The sequence below is a fragment of the Stegostoma tigrinum genome, chromosome 26 (genome assembly GCF_030684315.1).
Source record: "Stegostoma tigrinum isolate sSteTig4 chromosome 26, sSteTig4.hap1, whole genome shotgun sequence".
NCBI classification, from domain to species: Eukaryota; Metazoa; Chordata; class Chondrichthyes; order Orectolobiformes; family Stegostomatidae; genus Stegostoma; species Stegostoma tigrinum.
The window spans coordinates 25,845,584-25,859,102 of NC_081379.1; the positions used below are offsets into that span (position 1 = coordinate 25,845,584).

Genomic DNA, 13,519 nt, shown 5'->3' on the forward strand with positions numbered 1-13,519 from the left:
TCTTAGATGACCTTCTTCATTGTCCACCATACCACCAATTTTGGCATCATCCGCAAACTTATGAACAATGCTTCCTTGATTTATCAGACATAATGTCACTCAGTGTTACACTGAGTAATAACACTCTTTTGAAGCTTTTAAGGATGTTATATTTTAATAGCATCTTTAATGCAATTGTTACTTTGGTTGTTTAGAAATATCAGATGAAACAACTATTCTAGGTATTAACCGAGAACAAAAAATTGAACAATTTTACTTGTCATTAGAGATGCTAGAAATGGGAACTTGCATTGTGAGGAAAGGAGTGATTTATACACATGATCACATTTTTCGAAATTGGATTTTAAATTATGGCATAAAAGGTTTTTTTTGAGAACTGATTTAATTTTAACAAGAGTAAGTTTTCAAAATAATGATTTAAACCAGTTTATGCAAGTGTGTATAAAAGGCAGGAGAGAAAGTATTAAGTCATTATCTTAGCATAGTCTAGAATAGGCATTGTTCTCTTTTCTTTAAAATAAAGTTTTTGAATTTGGCTCAAAAAAGACCTGGCCAAAGTCAGATGCAAGAATAGTTTCAACTAGAAAACGGAGTTTGTTCAGAAAAATTAAGAGAATAAGTTAACTCAGCATCAGAATTTCAGTTTATGACCAGGAGCATTTGGTTAGCAGTCTGTATTGGTTATGGAAAAGCTGAGAATCTTAAGTGAGTGAATCATAGCATAAAGTTGTGTAGCTCATTGGGCTGGAACTGACAAGCAGTTAAATCAATCTACAGATTTGATACAGAAGGTACATTTCTCTGTTGTGAATAATTGTATCATGATGTATTGAGAACGATAGGATAGGACCTATTTTTTGAAACTGTGCTGTATGCAGATAACTTTTTTCTATTCTACTTTGCTTTTGTGTAACAAACTTATTTATTACTAAAGCCAAATTAGCAGTCTGGTGTCCTTAAGTTTCACTGAAAGACTGACACATTTTAAACAAAGACGATCTATCAAGTCAAGCCAGAATTCATTACGGGATCTGACTTATCCAGTACGAACATCAGCTGGGATCATAAAAGCACTTAGAAGTTCATTACTACAGAACATCTTATACTGATGTTGGTTTGACTACACGAATATCAAACATATATTCTAAAAAATGATGAATGAAACAATAATCAATCTAACGCATTTCAGAATTAAAAATATAGAAGATAAATTGAACACTCTACATCTACAGATCAGTGAAGACAATCAAAACAAAGATAATAATTTATTAAACTTGACACACTGTTGGATTAATACTGTCCTTACATATGCTTTCTCCCTGCAACAATTGTAATATTATACATGAATTTCAAAACCCAAACTTAGAAATAAAGAAAAATATTCAACATATCCTTATGCTGATTTCTGAGTAAGTTACTGTTGGACAAAATAAATCAAGATATGTACATGTTTATAAGCCTAATTTCCCACATATTTTACATATAATATGTAAAACAATATAATTTCCACACTCTCTTTATACATTAAGTCTGACATTCAGAAGAAGATAGTTTCAAATACTACAAGATTTTGATACAGTGAATCTTAAACCAAATGTAACAATTGTTCAGTATAAGTTAATTTTTCAAGTTATTTGATACTGAAGCCATAATAAATGTAGTTATATGAATGTGCAATACAGAGTAATGACAAGAGAAAAATGGTTAAGCAAAGAAAAAGCATAAAAAACTGCAGAATTACACAAAAAATGCAGACCATTGCATTAGAAGGTTTCATCATCATTACAGTTGTTTGTCCAGTGCCCAAAAACCTCACAGATGTCACAATAGGGTCGCTCATCATTTCTATTGCCGTGGTAAGTAGTGTGTTGTGGAAATTCAGACATCTGTGCTTGTGTGGGACAATCCTCTGTATCATGGAGGTCAAAGCAATCGCAGATATCACAGAAGAGACGAGGTGGTAGTTTTTTCTTTGTTTGTGTCTCATCTAAGCTGTAAAAGCAGATTGCACAGCTTCATCAACAGTGTTTAGTCTGAGAACGAGATTTTTATCTCCCTTTGCTGAAGGTCACAACATTAAACAGTTGAAGAAAGTATGAAAGGCTCTGGGGGCCTTGTGTTTTAGAAGACTTGGTACTTAATATATCTTTCTCTCTCAACTTTCTTGTGTTACATACAAACTGACAACTAACTTTTCAAGGGGAGAGGGAACCAGGCATCTGTGAAGAGATCGTTTCTCCTTATAGTTGAGTCTAAAAACAGAGGGCATAACATCAGAGTAAGTGGTCACCCATGGAGGGCAAGATAAGAAGGATTTATCCCCTCTCAGAGGACAGTGAATTTACAGATTTTTTTTTAAAATGCAGAGTACTGTTGACGTAAAGTTGTTATCAAGAATGAGACAGACGCTTAAATCAGCAAGGAAATCAAGGTTCATGGGGATAAAGCAGGAAAATGGAATTTAAGCTCATTTGTTCTGTCATGATTCCATTGAAAGACAGATCTCCCACATCTTATGGTTATGGGTCAGGTACTGTGCATAGTGCTTCTCTGAACAGTAGAATTAAATCTACAAATCAAACTAATGGGAAGCAAGCAACTTCTTTAAGACACTCAGTACTGGATAGCTTAAGAGAGTTGCACACCTTTCATTCTAATTACCTGTCCCTTTAATCTCTCAATGACTGAATATCAAGGGCTCAAGATGTGAAGAATCATCAGACTTCTCAGTGCAGATAATCAACTTCATGTTGCATTCAGAAAATTCACAATATATTTATCATTTCAACTTACCTGCCAAAATTGTTTTCATCAGTAGCATCATTGCCATTAAGGGATGCTTCAGCAATTTGTGCCAACTTCGCCTTCAGTTCTTCATTCTTCCTTTGTAAATCCACTATTACGGAGTTCAGGAAATCAATCTGGGATTCAAAAAGAAGAGTAAAATATAATCAGTTATCATCAACAATTCCATGACTTGCAAAATCATTAAAAGGAAGTGCATACTTTGATCTCTTAATGGAAATTGAATAGGAATATGTAGATTTAATTTACTGAAAGGAAAAGTCCCAGAATAATTGAGAACATTAGGGGCTTTCAAACACCAAAGTCTTCTAAGCACATTTGGTATTTGTAATTCAAGCCACATTAAGAGAGATTTCACAATCTTTCTGACATACTAAACACACAGGACAGTTTTGCTCACTTACATCAGGTCAAAAAATATTTTAGTTTTCCCTTCACAAAAACATGTCCTGAGTATGTTCAGTACTGAAAGACTGAAAAAGGAATTAATATCATAATCAAGATAGAATAATTCACTACACATATAGAAACAATGATAATTTAGAGTTATTGGCCATTAAAAATTAATTGATTGAACTTTTTGCAACTTGAGAAGCCAATCAATTACTATAACATTTAAACTTTAGTTTTTGAGATATGCAAATATTTTGAAGTGATCAAATTTTGGTAAAATAATAAATTACCACAGTAAATGTTTATATTTTTGAAGCTTGTTTGTGTGGAAAAACTGCATGGGTAAGATTTACTTTAATAGAATTAATAGAAGATTAAAGTAAAAGATTTTGAGAGGTAATTTTAAAAAAGTAAATGGTAGTTGAAAGCCATTTTAAGTTTATGGATGATTTCATTTGAATTGAATGCCCAAAATCACAGATCACCAATTGGAAATCTAGTATTGAACACTTTTTTTTCAATGTTTGATTTGTGAAAAGGCACTGACATAAGAAGCAGAGTGATTGGCTCATGCAGAATTTGAGCAGCTCTTTTTTGAAAATATAAATCTGACCCACTGCACATTTGTGCATGAGAGACTAGGCCATTTTGTACTTATGTATTCAGCTATGTTTGTGCAACCACAATATCATGATCCAAAACTGTTCATTTAAATTGGGAATTAGTTGGTTACGAGAGATCACATGATAGCATTGCACAATTACGACAACAAACTCCAAGTCAAAATGACAATGCAGGGTACATAAACCCCTCATTGTCATATACCAGAATAGATTTTAAGATCATGGAGATGAAGTTCTACTTTTGTTCTTCTGATCCAAGCAATGCAAAAATCAGTCAACAAGCAATAATGTTGCTTCCACGTTAATGTTTGATGTAAGATATTAGCTATAATAATAATAATAATGAATACCTCTTAAAAACAAATAATTATCAACACATTTCTAATATAACACAAGCAAGTCTCCCATATCATAGTAAAAGGTGAGTCAGAGGATACATTGCTTAGTAAATTTGGGGTGTTTATGTCACATACAGAAGATTGTAACAACTTAAGAATTATTCTGTCTGAATAATTCTATTTTAAATTCCATTTTATTGCAGAGTACTCTGGGATTGTTCTTGTTATTTTGAGGTCAATTAAAACAATTCTATTTATTTTAGAAATGAGTTAATTAAATTTTTACTCTCAATCATTATAAGAGCATAAAGAGACAAAAAGATGGAGCAGAATCACAGGATTGGAAAACTGCTGAAGTGACATCCCATTCAAAACGGGAGGCGAAAAGCAGGTAACTAAATGTTGATTAGCTTAACATCTATTATTAGAAAAGTATTGGAATCAATTATTAAAGTTGGTAATACTTCAGCATTTGGAAAATCAATCTAATCAAGGCGAGTCAGCATGGCTTCAAGAAAGGAAAATCATGTCTGACTTATTTTACTGTTTTTCAAGGAAGTCTCAACCAGTGTAGATTGAGGCGAACCAGATGTGCTGTATTGGTACTTTCAGAAGGCATTCAGAAGGTTTGTCACAAAGGTTAAGCCAAAACATCAGAGCCCACAGTGTTGGAGGCAGAATATTGTCATGGTACAGAATTGGGTAATGGATAGGAAACACAAGTAGGGAGAAGGGTTCTTTTTCCCCCCCAAGGTTGGCAACTCATGACCAGTGGGGTTCCACAGGGATAGTGCAGGAACCACAACTGTTTACAAGATGTATTAATGACTTAGAGGAAGGAAGCAAATACAATGTGTAGTCAAATTTGACAGATGACAAAAAAAGGAGAAAAAGCAGGTTATGAGGGAGATACAAACAGTTCACAGAGAGGTAGCAATGGTTTAATTAAGCTGGCAAAAAGTTGGGAAATGAAGCATGCCACATGAAAATACGAAACTGACTTTGGAAGGGAAAACAAAAGAATGGAAAAAATTTTAAATGAAGATCAACTGCAGGAAGCTACAACACAAAAGGGACTCGTGGGTACTTGTATGTGAAACATAGAAAGAATGAGAGACGATCTCATTGAAACATATAGGATTCTTAACGGTCTTGACATGGTCAACGCTGAGAGGACATGGGGAGAGAGGGAGGACATGCTCCTGGGTTCAGCAGCACTCTTAAGTTTCTAGGAGATCTCATTAAACACTGAATTCAAAGTTTATGAATTAGCTCCTTGTCAGGCACCTCTCCGCTAGTAAATGTGTCTATTTCATCGGTGTCATAAATTAGCATGTTTACAACAGGATCCTCTTATGAGGGGCCCTCATGTGGTGCAGTGGTAGTGTCCCTACCCATGGGCTGGGAGGCCCTGGTTCAAGTCCTGCCTGCTCCAGAGGTGTGTATTAACATCTCTGAACAGGTTAATTAGAAAATACTTTTTCCAGCAAACAGTACCACAGGTGATGGATGGTTTTGGTCCTTCTGATTGACAGCATTCAAAATTCAACTCAATTGTTTATTGAGAAGTCAAATACATGATCACTCAATTTTATTCACTTACTGTGTCAGGTGGGCTACTTGGGTGCTGGCTAAATATTCTGGTCAATGGTGTACAGTGTACATTCTGACACCACAGGGATCTGCATTCAGCTAACAATGAAGTATCATCACCATTTGGGATTACAGAACTTGGGTACTGCAAAAACAACTGTCATGGCTTCCTGTCTTGAACTCAACAGGTCAATTTGGAAGAAATACAAAAGTTAATGAAAAGCAATGTTTATATGTATGAGGTGTATTCTGATCGATTAGTAAGTGAACCCTGATTGGTGAAGGTATTGCCATGCGGAATACACCAGTTCAATGATGACCGGTCAACCACAAGCTTCATTTATATTTGAACTCCAGCAGGTTGATGTTGATTTCTTAGGACACCACCTTGATTAATGAACCAGAGAATAGCTGGCACCTATTCTGTTCAGCTGAAACAGGTGTGGTGTACATACACATTTCTGTCTGCAAAGTATTGGACTGTGTCAGTTAATATGTAATTGCTTCTAGTACATGCAAGTACAGCACACAGCAAGCCTAACTAACAATGAAAAATTGATTGTTAGAGTAATTCTTCACACACACAAGACTATTTAGCAAAGGCTGTCCAATTGAGAATCACATCCACTGTCAGGACATTAGGAGAGAGTTTGGAAGTGTGGGCTGGTTGATTTAGTCAGTACTTTGCTTGCGGTAAACAGATGAACTGATATAGCATTTGATGTCTACAGAAAGTATGACCTACATACCAAGCACCATGCCAGCCAGTACTTATTTGTGAGATTCCCAGGATGCTGGCTTCATGCAGGAACCCATTAGTAGCAATCACCACTCATACTGCTATTGAGTAACAGTAGTATGAAACAGCTGGCTTCGCTTGTTGCTCAAACATGTGATAGATTAAAAAAATCAATGTCAGTTTACCCTTTAAAGTGACATTCTTGTAGACTGTCCTGGTGAGGGCAACAAAAAGCTTCAGCAAAACGTGGAGTATTATTTCATGTTTAATACAGGAGTTTGGGAAAGGTTGAGTCTTCCAATTTTCCCAACAAGGGCATTAAAAGATAACTTATTTGGTAAAACTGTTAACGACATTTGTATTCAGCAATTTTTCCAATATTGGGCAATTGACTTGTTACATGTCCCTGTCATCTGTAATGGTGGTTTCTCCCAATTGGTCAACTGGGATTACTTTTCATAGGCTAGTAGTAATTTCTTTTTGGCTGTTTTCAACTTTTCTTGCTTTTAATTCACACTTTGTCATTATTCAATGTTTTACCTTGATTTAGGATCAAGAGAAAAGTGCGATTACAAAAATATAACAAATAAGAACTGAGTGTGAGGTTTAATACTTTTACTATGCTATGGGCACTTTTAATTGATAAATATGTTGCAATTTTGAGGTTCGTACTAGTAATGGACAAATTTCAGATCATCCTGTATACGTATTCAATATTTGATTTATTTTCCCTCTTTCAATACAAACTCTAGCCTGAAATAATTACTGTTTGAAAAGATTCAGCTAACAGTGATCTGAGGGATTTTGCCAAAGATACCAACGCAGAACAAACAGACAAGAAAAGAAAGGCAAGCAAAAACAAACCATTTGCTGTTTGGAGAGAAGCATCCGCAGCATCAACAGGGGAAGAAATGAAGAAACCAGTTAGTACATTACTTAGCTGTAAGTTATTGCAAAAATAGGAAACATGCAGAATAAGCATATACACTATTGTAGTCCATTGCTTTTTAGCACTTGCTTTTACAAAAAAAAACAAGAATCTGATAAACTTTTCAAAATATCAAAATATTTTCAGATAAACCCTCTTCATTTACAGGTGACATTTTCCAAGCAGTTGTCCAGGTAATGATCACTAATGACAGAATGATCCAGCTTTTGGAAAAATATCTTAACACTCCACTGGTTTTCCTACTAGCCCTTCTGTGCAATTATACTGCCTGTGTAATAAAATGTTTTACAATCATTCACATCCAATTCATCAACCCGAGTACAAAAATAAAAAAAGGTTGACAGTGCAGTGCAATACTGAATGAGTGCTACACGATCAAAGGTGCCATCTCTCAAACGATATTAAACTGAGAACAGCCCCATCTGCCTACTTGGCTGCATTGAAACTATCCCATGGCTTTCCTTGGTTAAAAGTATCAGGAAAGGATCTTGCCACACTGAAAATTGTTGGTACATGCGAGTTTGCAGATGACACCAAAATTAGTAGAATAAAGGACACTAAAGGTGGGCCAATGGGCCGAGAAGTGGAGATACAGTTTAATTAAGATAAATGTGAGAGGTTGCATTTTGATAAGTCAAACCAGGGCAGGACTTACACAGTTAATGGTAGAGCCCTGGGGAGTGTTGTTAAACAGAGGGACTTGGGGTGCCTGTTCTTTACTCCTTGAAAGTGGTGTCGCACGCAGAGTGGTGAAGGCAGCTTTTGGCACACTTGCTTTCACTGGTCACAGCATTGGAACATCATGTTGTGGCTGCAAACGACATTGGTGAGGCCACTTTTGGAATACTGTGTACAATTCTGGTCTTTCTGCTAAAGGAAGGATGCTGTTAAACTAGGAAGGGCGCAGGAAAAATTTACAAGGATATTGCCAGGTCTGGAGGGTTTGAGTTGTAGGGAGAGGCTGAATAGTCTGGATGTTTGTTCCCTGGACAGTCAGAGGCGGAGGATTGACCTTAGAGGTTTATAAAATCATGAGGGGCATTAAAAAGGTGACTGGAGTCATGGAGCACAGATAGACCTTTTGGTCTAACTCGTTCATCCTGATCAAGTTTCCCAAACTAAACTAGTCTCATTTCCCTGCATTTGACCCATATCCCTCTGAACCTTTCATATTCATGCATATGTCCAAATGTCTTGTAAATGTTGTAACTACACCTGCATCTACCACTTCCACTGGCAGTCCACTCCACATAAAAACCACCCTGTGTATGGAAAAAGTTGCCCCTCAGATCCCTTTTAAAATCTTTCCCCTCCCATCTTAAACTCACACCCTCTAGGTTTGGACTCCTCTACCTGGAGTGAAAGACATTTGCTATTCTCCTTAGCTATGCCCCTCATGATTTTATAAACCTCTAAGAGGCAGCACGCTGGCTCCACGGTTAGCGCTGCTGCCTCACAGCAGGGGGGATTTGGTGTGTTCTCTGGAGGGGCAATGTGGACTCAATGGGCTGAGTGGCCTGCTTCCATACTGTAGGGATTCCATGATTCTACAAATGCTGAACTCTCTCCTTCCCAAAGGATGATGGCCAATACTGAATTTAAAAACAGACAGCAGGGGTTATTTTGGGCTGACAGAAGTTAGGGCCACAGAACTGAAGGTCCAATTCAGACATGTGGTTGTTTATCTTTGCGTGGTTTTCAAGGTAGTCTAATGACTAGTCTAATTAACGTCAAAAAAAATCTACATAAACTGAATAGCTGAGGTCTTTTTCCCAAGGGTAGGGGAGTCCAAAACTAGACGGCATAAGTTTAAGGTGAGGGGCAAGATTTAAAAAAGTCCTGACGGGCAACTTTTTCAAACAGACCATGGTCCATATATAGAATGTACTGCCAGAGGAAGCAATTAGCAGTGGGTACAATTACAACATTTAAAAGACATTTGGACAAGTACATGAATAGGAAAGGTTCAGAGGGATATGGACTAAATGCAAGCAAATGGGACAAGTTAAGCTTGGGATACCTGTCCACATGGATGAGTTGGAGCAAAGGGTATGAATTCATATTCTCATTTTGTTCTCAATCATTTTAAGACCATAAGACCATAAGACATAGGAGTGGAAGTAAGGCCATTCGGCCCATCAAGTCCACTCCGCCATTTAAATCATGGCTGATGGGCATTTCAACACCACTTCCCTGCACTGTCCCCGTAGCCCTTGATTTCTTCTGAGATCAAGAATTTGTCAATCTCTGCCTTGAAGGCATCTAACATCCTGGCCTCCACTGCACTCTGTGGCAATGAATTCCACAAGCCCACCACTCTCTGGCTGAAGAAATGTCGTCTCATTTTTGTTTTAAATTTTCCCCCTCTAATTTTAAGGCTGTGCCCACGGGTCCTCGTCTCCCTGCCTAACGGAAACAACTTCCTAGTGTCTACCCCTTCTAAACCATACATTATCTTGTAAGTTTCTATTAGATCTCCCCTCAACCTTCTAAACTCTAAGAGCAGAACTTTGCCTGTTCACGCAACCATCAACTCCCCACTCCTTGACCAAAAGATGCGAATAGCCATTACCACAATAAACTTCTCAGATTTGGAAATACCTAAAGTAGAAACTAGCCTTTGGAGAATTTCTTAATTTTTCATGAAAATTAAAAAAAAACTTTTGAACCTGGAGTTTACAGACTACAATTGGCCATCAGTCAAATATTGCAAGCAATCATTAAGAGATGATTAAAAAAAATTATAGAAGTAATTTTCGTAAATACTAATTATACCCAGAGACTTAACCTCTATTTGTTTTACTTAACTCAATTTGTTCAATACAAATTTTCCACAGAGTTCGATTACATTTTATCACCAGGGTTTCAAGACACATCCGTCCCTTGTACATTTGAGTATTTTTCTTCATTTTGACAATATTAGTCTGGTGTTGAGCAAATGATAAAATGGTTACCTGGCTCTCAGCTGAATCAGTTCCTTCGCTTTGTTTTTCAATGACTGGTTCTCCTTTAAATAAAAAAAACCTTGAAAACCATGACTATGCATTAAAGTACAAAGAGAATACAAACTTGGGAGAACACTACAAGAATACATTCTTCATACTTTTACGACATTGTGCCAACTATTCATTTCTAATGAGCGAGCTGAGATTTTGGAGTCAAGTATCCTGCCTGTATCTCATCATCAGGTACCAGGTATTACTATTTGCTTTTGTTGGCTGACTAAATGAAAAGAACTCACAGTACAGTCATACAGCCCATTTGGTCCATGCAATCTTTGCTAGTTTTCATAGTTAACCACTATATGCGCTTTAGGAATTTTATGGTTACTCTTTTTTCCCCCTCAACCATGGAGACGACAGCCTGTGGTGCTATACCTTGCTTCCCTGCTGACCACAGAAGCTTTGGGGGTGGTAGGGGGAGGCATTGGGAAGAGAAGAGTCAGTGGTGGCTCAGCCATGCCATTTTGATATACAATTTCAGAAGGTTGCAGAATCACCCCTCCTTCAGTGAATTGAACACACTGCTAGATGCATTTCAGTGGTACACAAAAGCAGTGCCACATGGTCAAGGCTACTATCTTTCATATCAGGTGCTAAGCTTTGTCTGTCCTCTCAAATGAATGCAAGTAATTCTCTCAAAATATTTAAAAGGAGGGCAGGGACAATCTCACTACACTGGCCATCATTAAAACAAAGCTCATTAGAGTTTGTTGAACTTTGTGGTGTGCAAATTTTCTACTGCATTTTCCTACAGTCTAACAGTACATACACACAAGTTCTAGATGAGTTCTAACATACCTTGCAATAGGCTGGAAGTCAAGGCAAGGTATGTGCTACCTGAATTTCTTTTTCTTTTCTTCACTCTTGAGAAATTGAATGTCATGAGAGTCAACTTCTATCAATTTTCATATAAATCATTATTTGCCTACATCTAGTTTTGTGCAGGAAAAACTAAAATGAGGAAAGCCAATGATCTTTGTAAAGTATGTTGAATGACAAAAGTTGCCAGTGTGTGGTGGGAAACTTAAATTAACCCAACAAATGAACCGTACGCAGTTAAAATGCCTTGCGTTATTCAACTTCCATTTTGAGTCTTAATGGATGTTCTGAACAGGCAGCTAAACTGCCCACCCAAAGCTGGCAGGCTCTCAATTTATATATGCTAATCGAAGCCCAATGACATAATTGGGCCGTATTATCACACCTCACAGGGGAGTGAGCTGGAAATCAAGTCCCGCTATCCCCAAAGTTATCACATAAATTTAAGATTTTAAGAAGCATCAAATATTCCAAGGTAGCAGCTTTTCAGTCTCAGTTTGAGAGAAAGCAAGGTGGAAGTTTCTGTACTTAACACGAATTACTATTCATCAGAAGAAACTAGACTCCAGCTGCAGGTAAATAGTTATATAACATCAACATGTAACCCTACAAATTAAAACTGATCCCCTTATAAATTAGAACATAGATAGTAAAGAAACATGGATGGGGATGGAGAGGAAGGGGGTGGAATTCTGTAGTCTTCGTTCACATGATCTGCTGTGTTGGTTCCTGCCGATCAGGTTTTCTCTCAAACTTTCCTTTTCCAAATGTTTTCACTGGTTTATAAGAGTCACAGCTTACAGCAACAACTGAAGGAAAGATAAACTGGCTTTCTTCACATTTAAATAGTGCTTGCCATGAATGTCAGGTTAATTGCTTTTCAACACATTTGCAACATTTCTTTCTCATTACAGTCTACCTATTTTAAAAAGCATAAAAATAAACCATAGACACAGTCTTTACGCTGACAATATTTTTAAACAGCCATAGCTTTCTCACCAAGTTAATGATCAGAATGAAGATGATTACGTAGTTGAAGAGGCTCTACGCTTTCTTTCATTCAACATTTTTCATAGGAGCACAAGCCTCTCTGCCCTAAGAAAAACATAGGTTGCACCAGCCCCACCGTCTCCACTGCTCCCACCCCAGATCACTCTAGAAGCTCAATTCCTTTACTCGCCTGACTGAGGATCTTCTAGAGTCCAATAGCCACTTCCTGTGGTCAAAATTGTCAGAGTCTCACACCATGAGTGGTAAATGAACTAGTATTTTCTACTGGAAGCCTACTTGCAGTTAACATCACCAACATTCCCAGACTACCATCATGATACAACAGCTCTGTGTGAGAGCAAATCACATGATCAAGTGGATTGAGTGGGGCTTCGTATCTCTTGTGCCATGCGTATGCCTTTTTAGTAAAAACTTTAATGCTACACTGGGAAACTAGGGAATGAAAACAACTCCAGGCCCTTTTTGATCAATGCATTAGTAGTTCTGTGACAGTAATAGTAAGAATATGGGTAAATATCAAGTAGGACACAATTCATAGACATCTTTAGAACTGATTATTTTGAAAATAATTCTTCTTTAAAAATGAATAAATATCTTAATTTTCTACTTTTCAGTATAAAAATTAAAGCAGTCTGTAAGCTGACAATAATCAAGCAAAGTATCAGACTAAAATACGTGCTATTTTTAACAGAAAAAGTCATTAAATTGCCGTACTATTTAAAAAAGAACCATCAACTATCAAGACCTAATGATGTTCTATTTACCTGAAGATGTAACATTGTCAAGCTGCCTCTTGTTATCATTGATTTTCTTTTCCAAATTCTGCACCTTTTGTTCTAGCTTTGATTTATCAGATTCCAATGATTGGACTACTGACTGCAATTGTTTTGCCATGGCATTTTCATTTCGTAGCACTGTGATCTACACAGCAAACAAAGTTAAACATCACTGATGGTGACAGACAATTACATGCGTTTTCACAAGCTAACTGAAATTAAGTTTAAAATGAGATTTCTGGTTTAGTAGAATTTAAGCTTTAGAAACTATTTTACACTTCAAGACAGTAGAGTGTACATGGAACACCCTGTAATAAAACAGAAGTGACTCTGACTGATGGCACCTTGAATTCATTAGAATGATAACACCTTACTCTCAAATATTTATTACCCTGGATGAATATTTCAAGGCTATCTTTGATACCGATGACTTCATTTAGCTTCGATATTACAAAGCTCTCAGATTTTCAT

General features: G+C 36.9%; 1 protein-coding gene across 4 annotated transcripts in view; it reads right to left on the reverse strand.

Annotated features, from left to right (window-relative positions):
* Window positions 1-1,241: 1,241 nt before the first annotated feature.
* LOC125464015 (CAP-Gly domain-containing linker protein 1-like) overlaps window positions 1,242-13,519 on the reverse strand; it is a 146,652-nt gene continuing 134,374 nt past the window's right edge. For all 4 annotated transcript variants that reach the window (XM_059655062.1, XM_059655060.1, XM_059655059.1 and 1 more), the window contains 4 exons: window positions 13,037-13,193; window positions 10,395-10,447; window positions 2,794-2,921; window positions 1,242-1,992 (listed from right to left, as the gene is read on the reverse strand). In XM_059655062.1, the coding sequence (XP_059511045.1) occupies window positions 1,764-1,992; window positions 2,794-2,921; window positions 10,395-10,447; window positions 13,037-13,193 (567 nt within the window). In that variant the 3' untranslated portion in view covers window positions 1,242-1,763. The remainder of the gene's footprint in view (window positions 1,993-2,793; window positions 2,922-10,394; window positions 10,448-13,036; window positions 13,194-13,519) is intronic.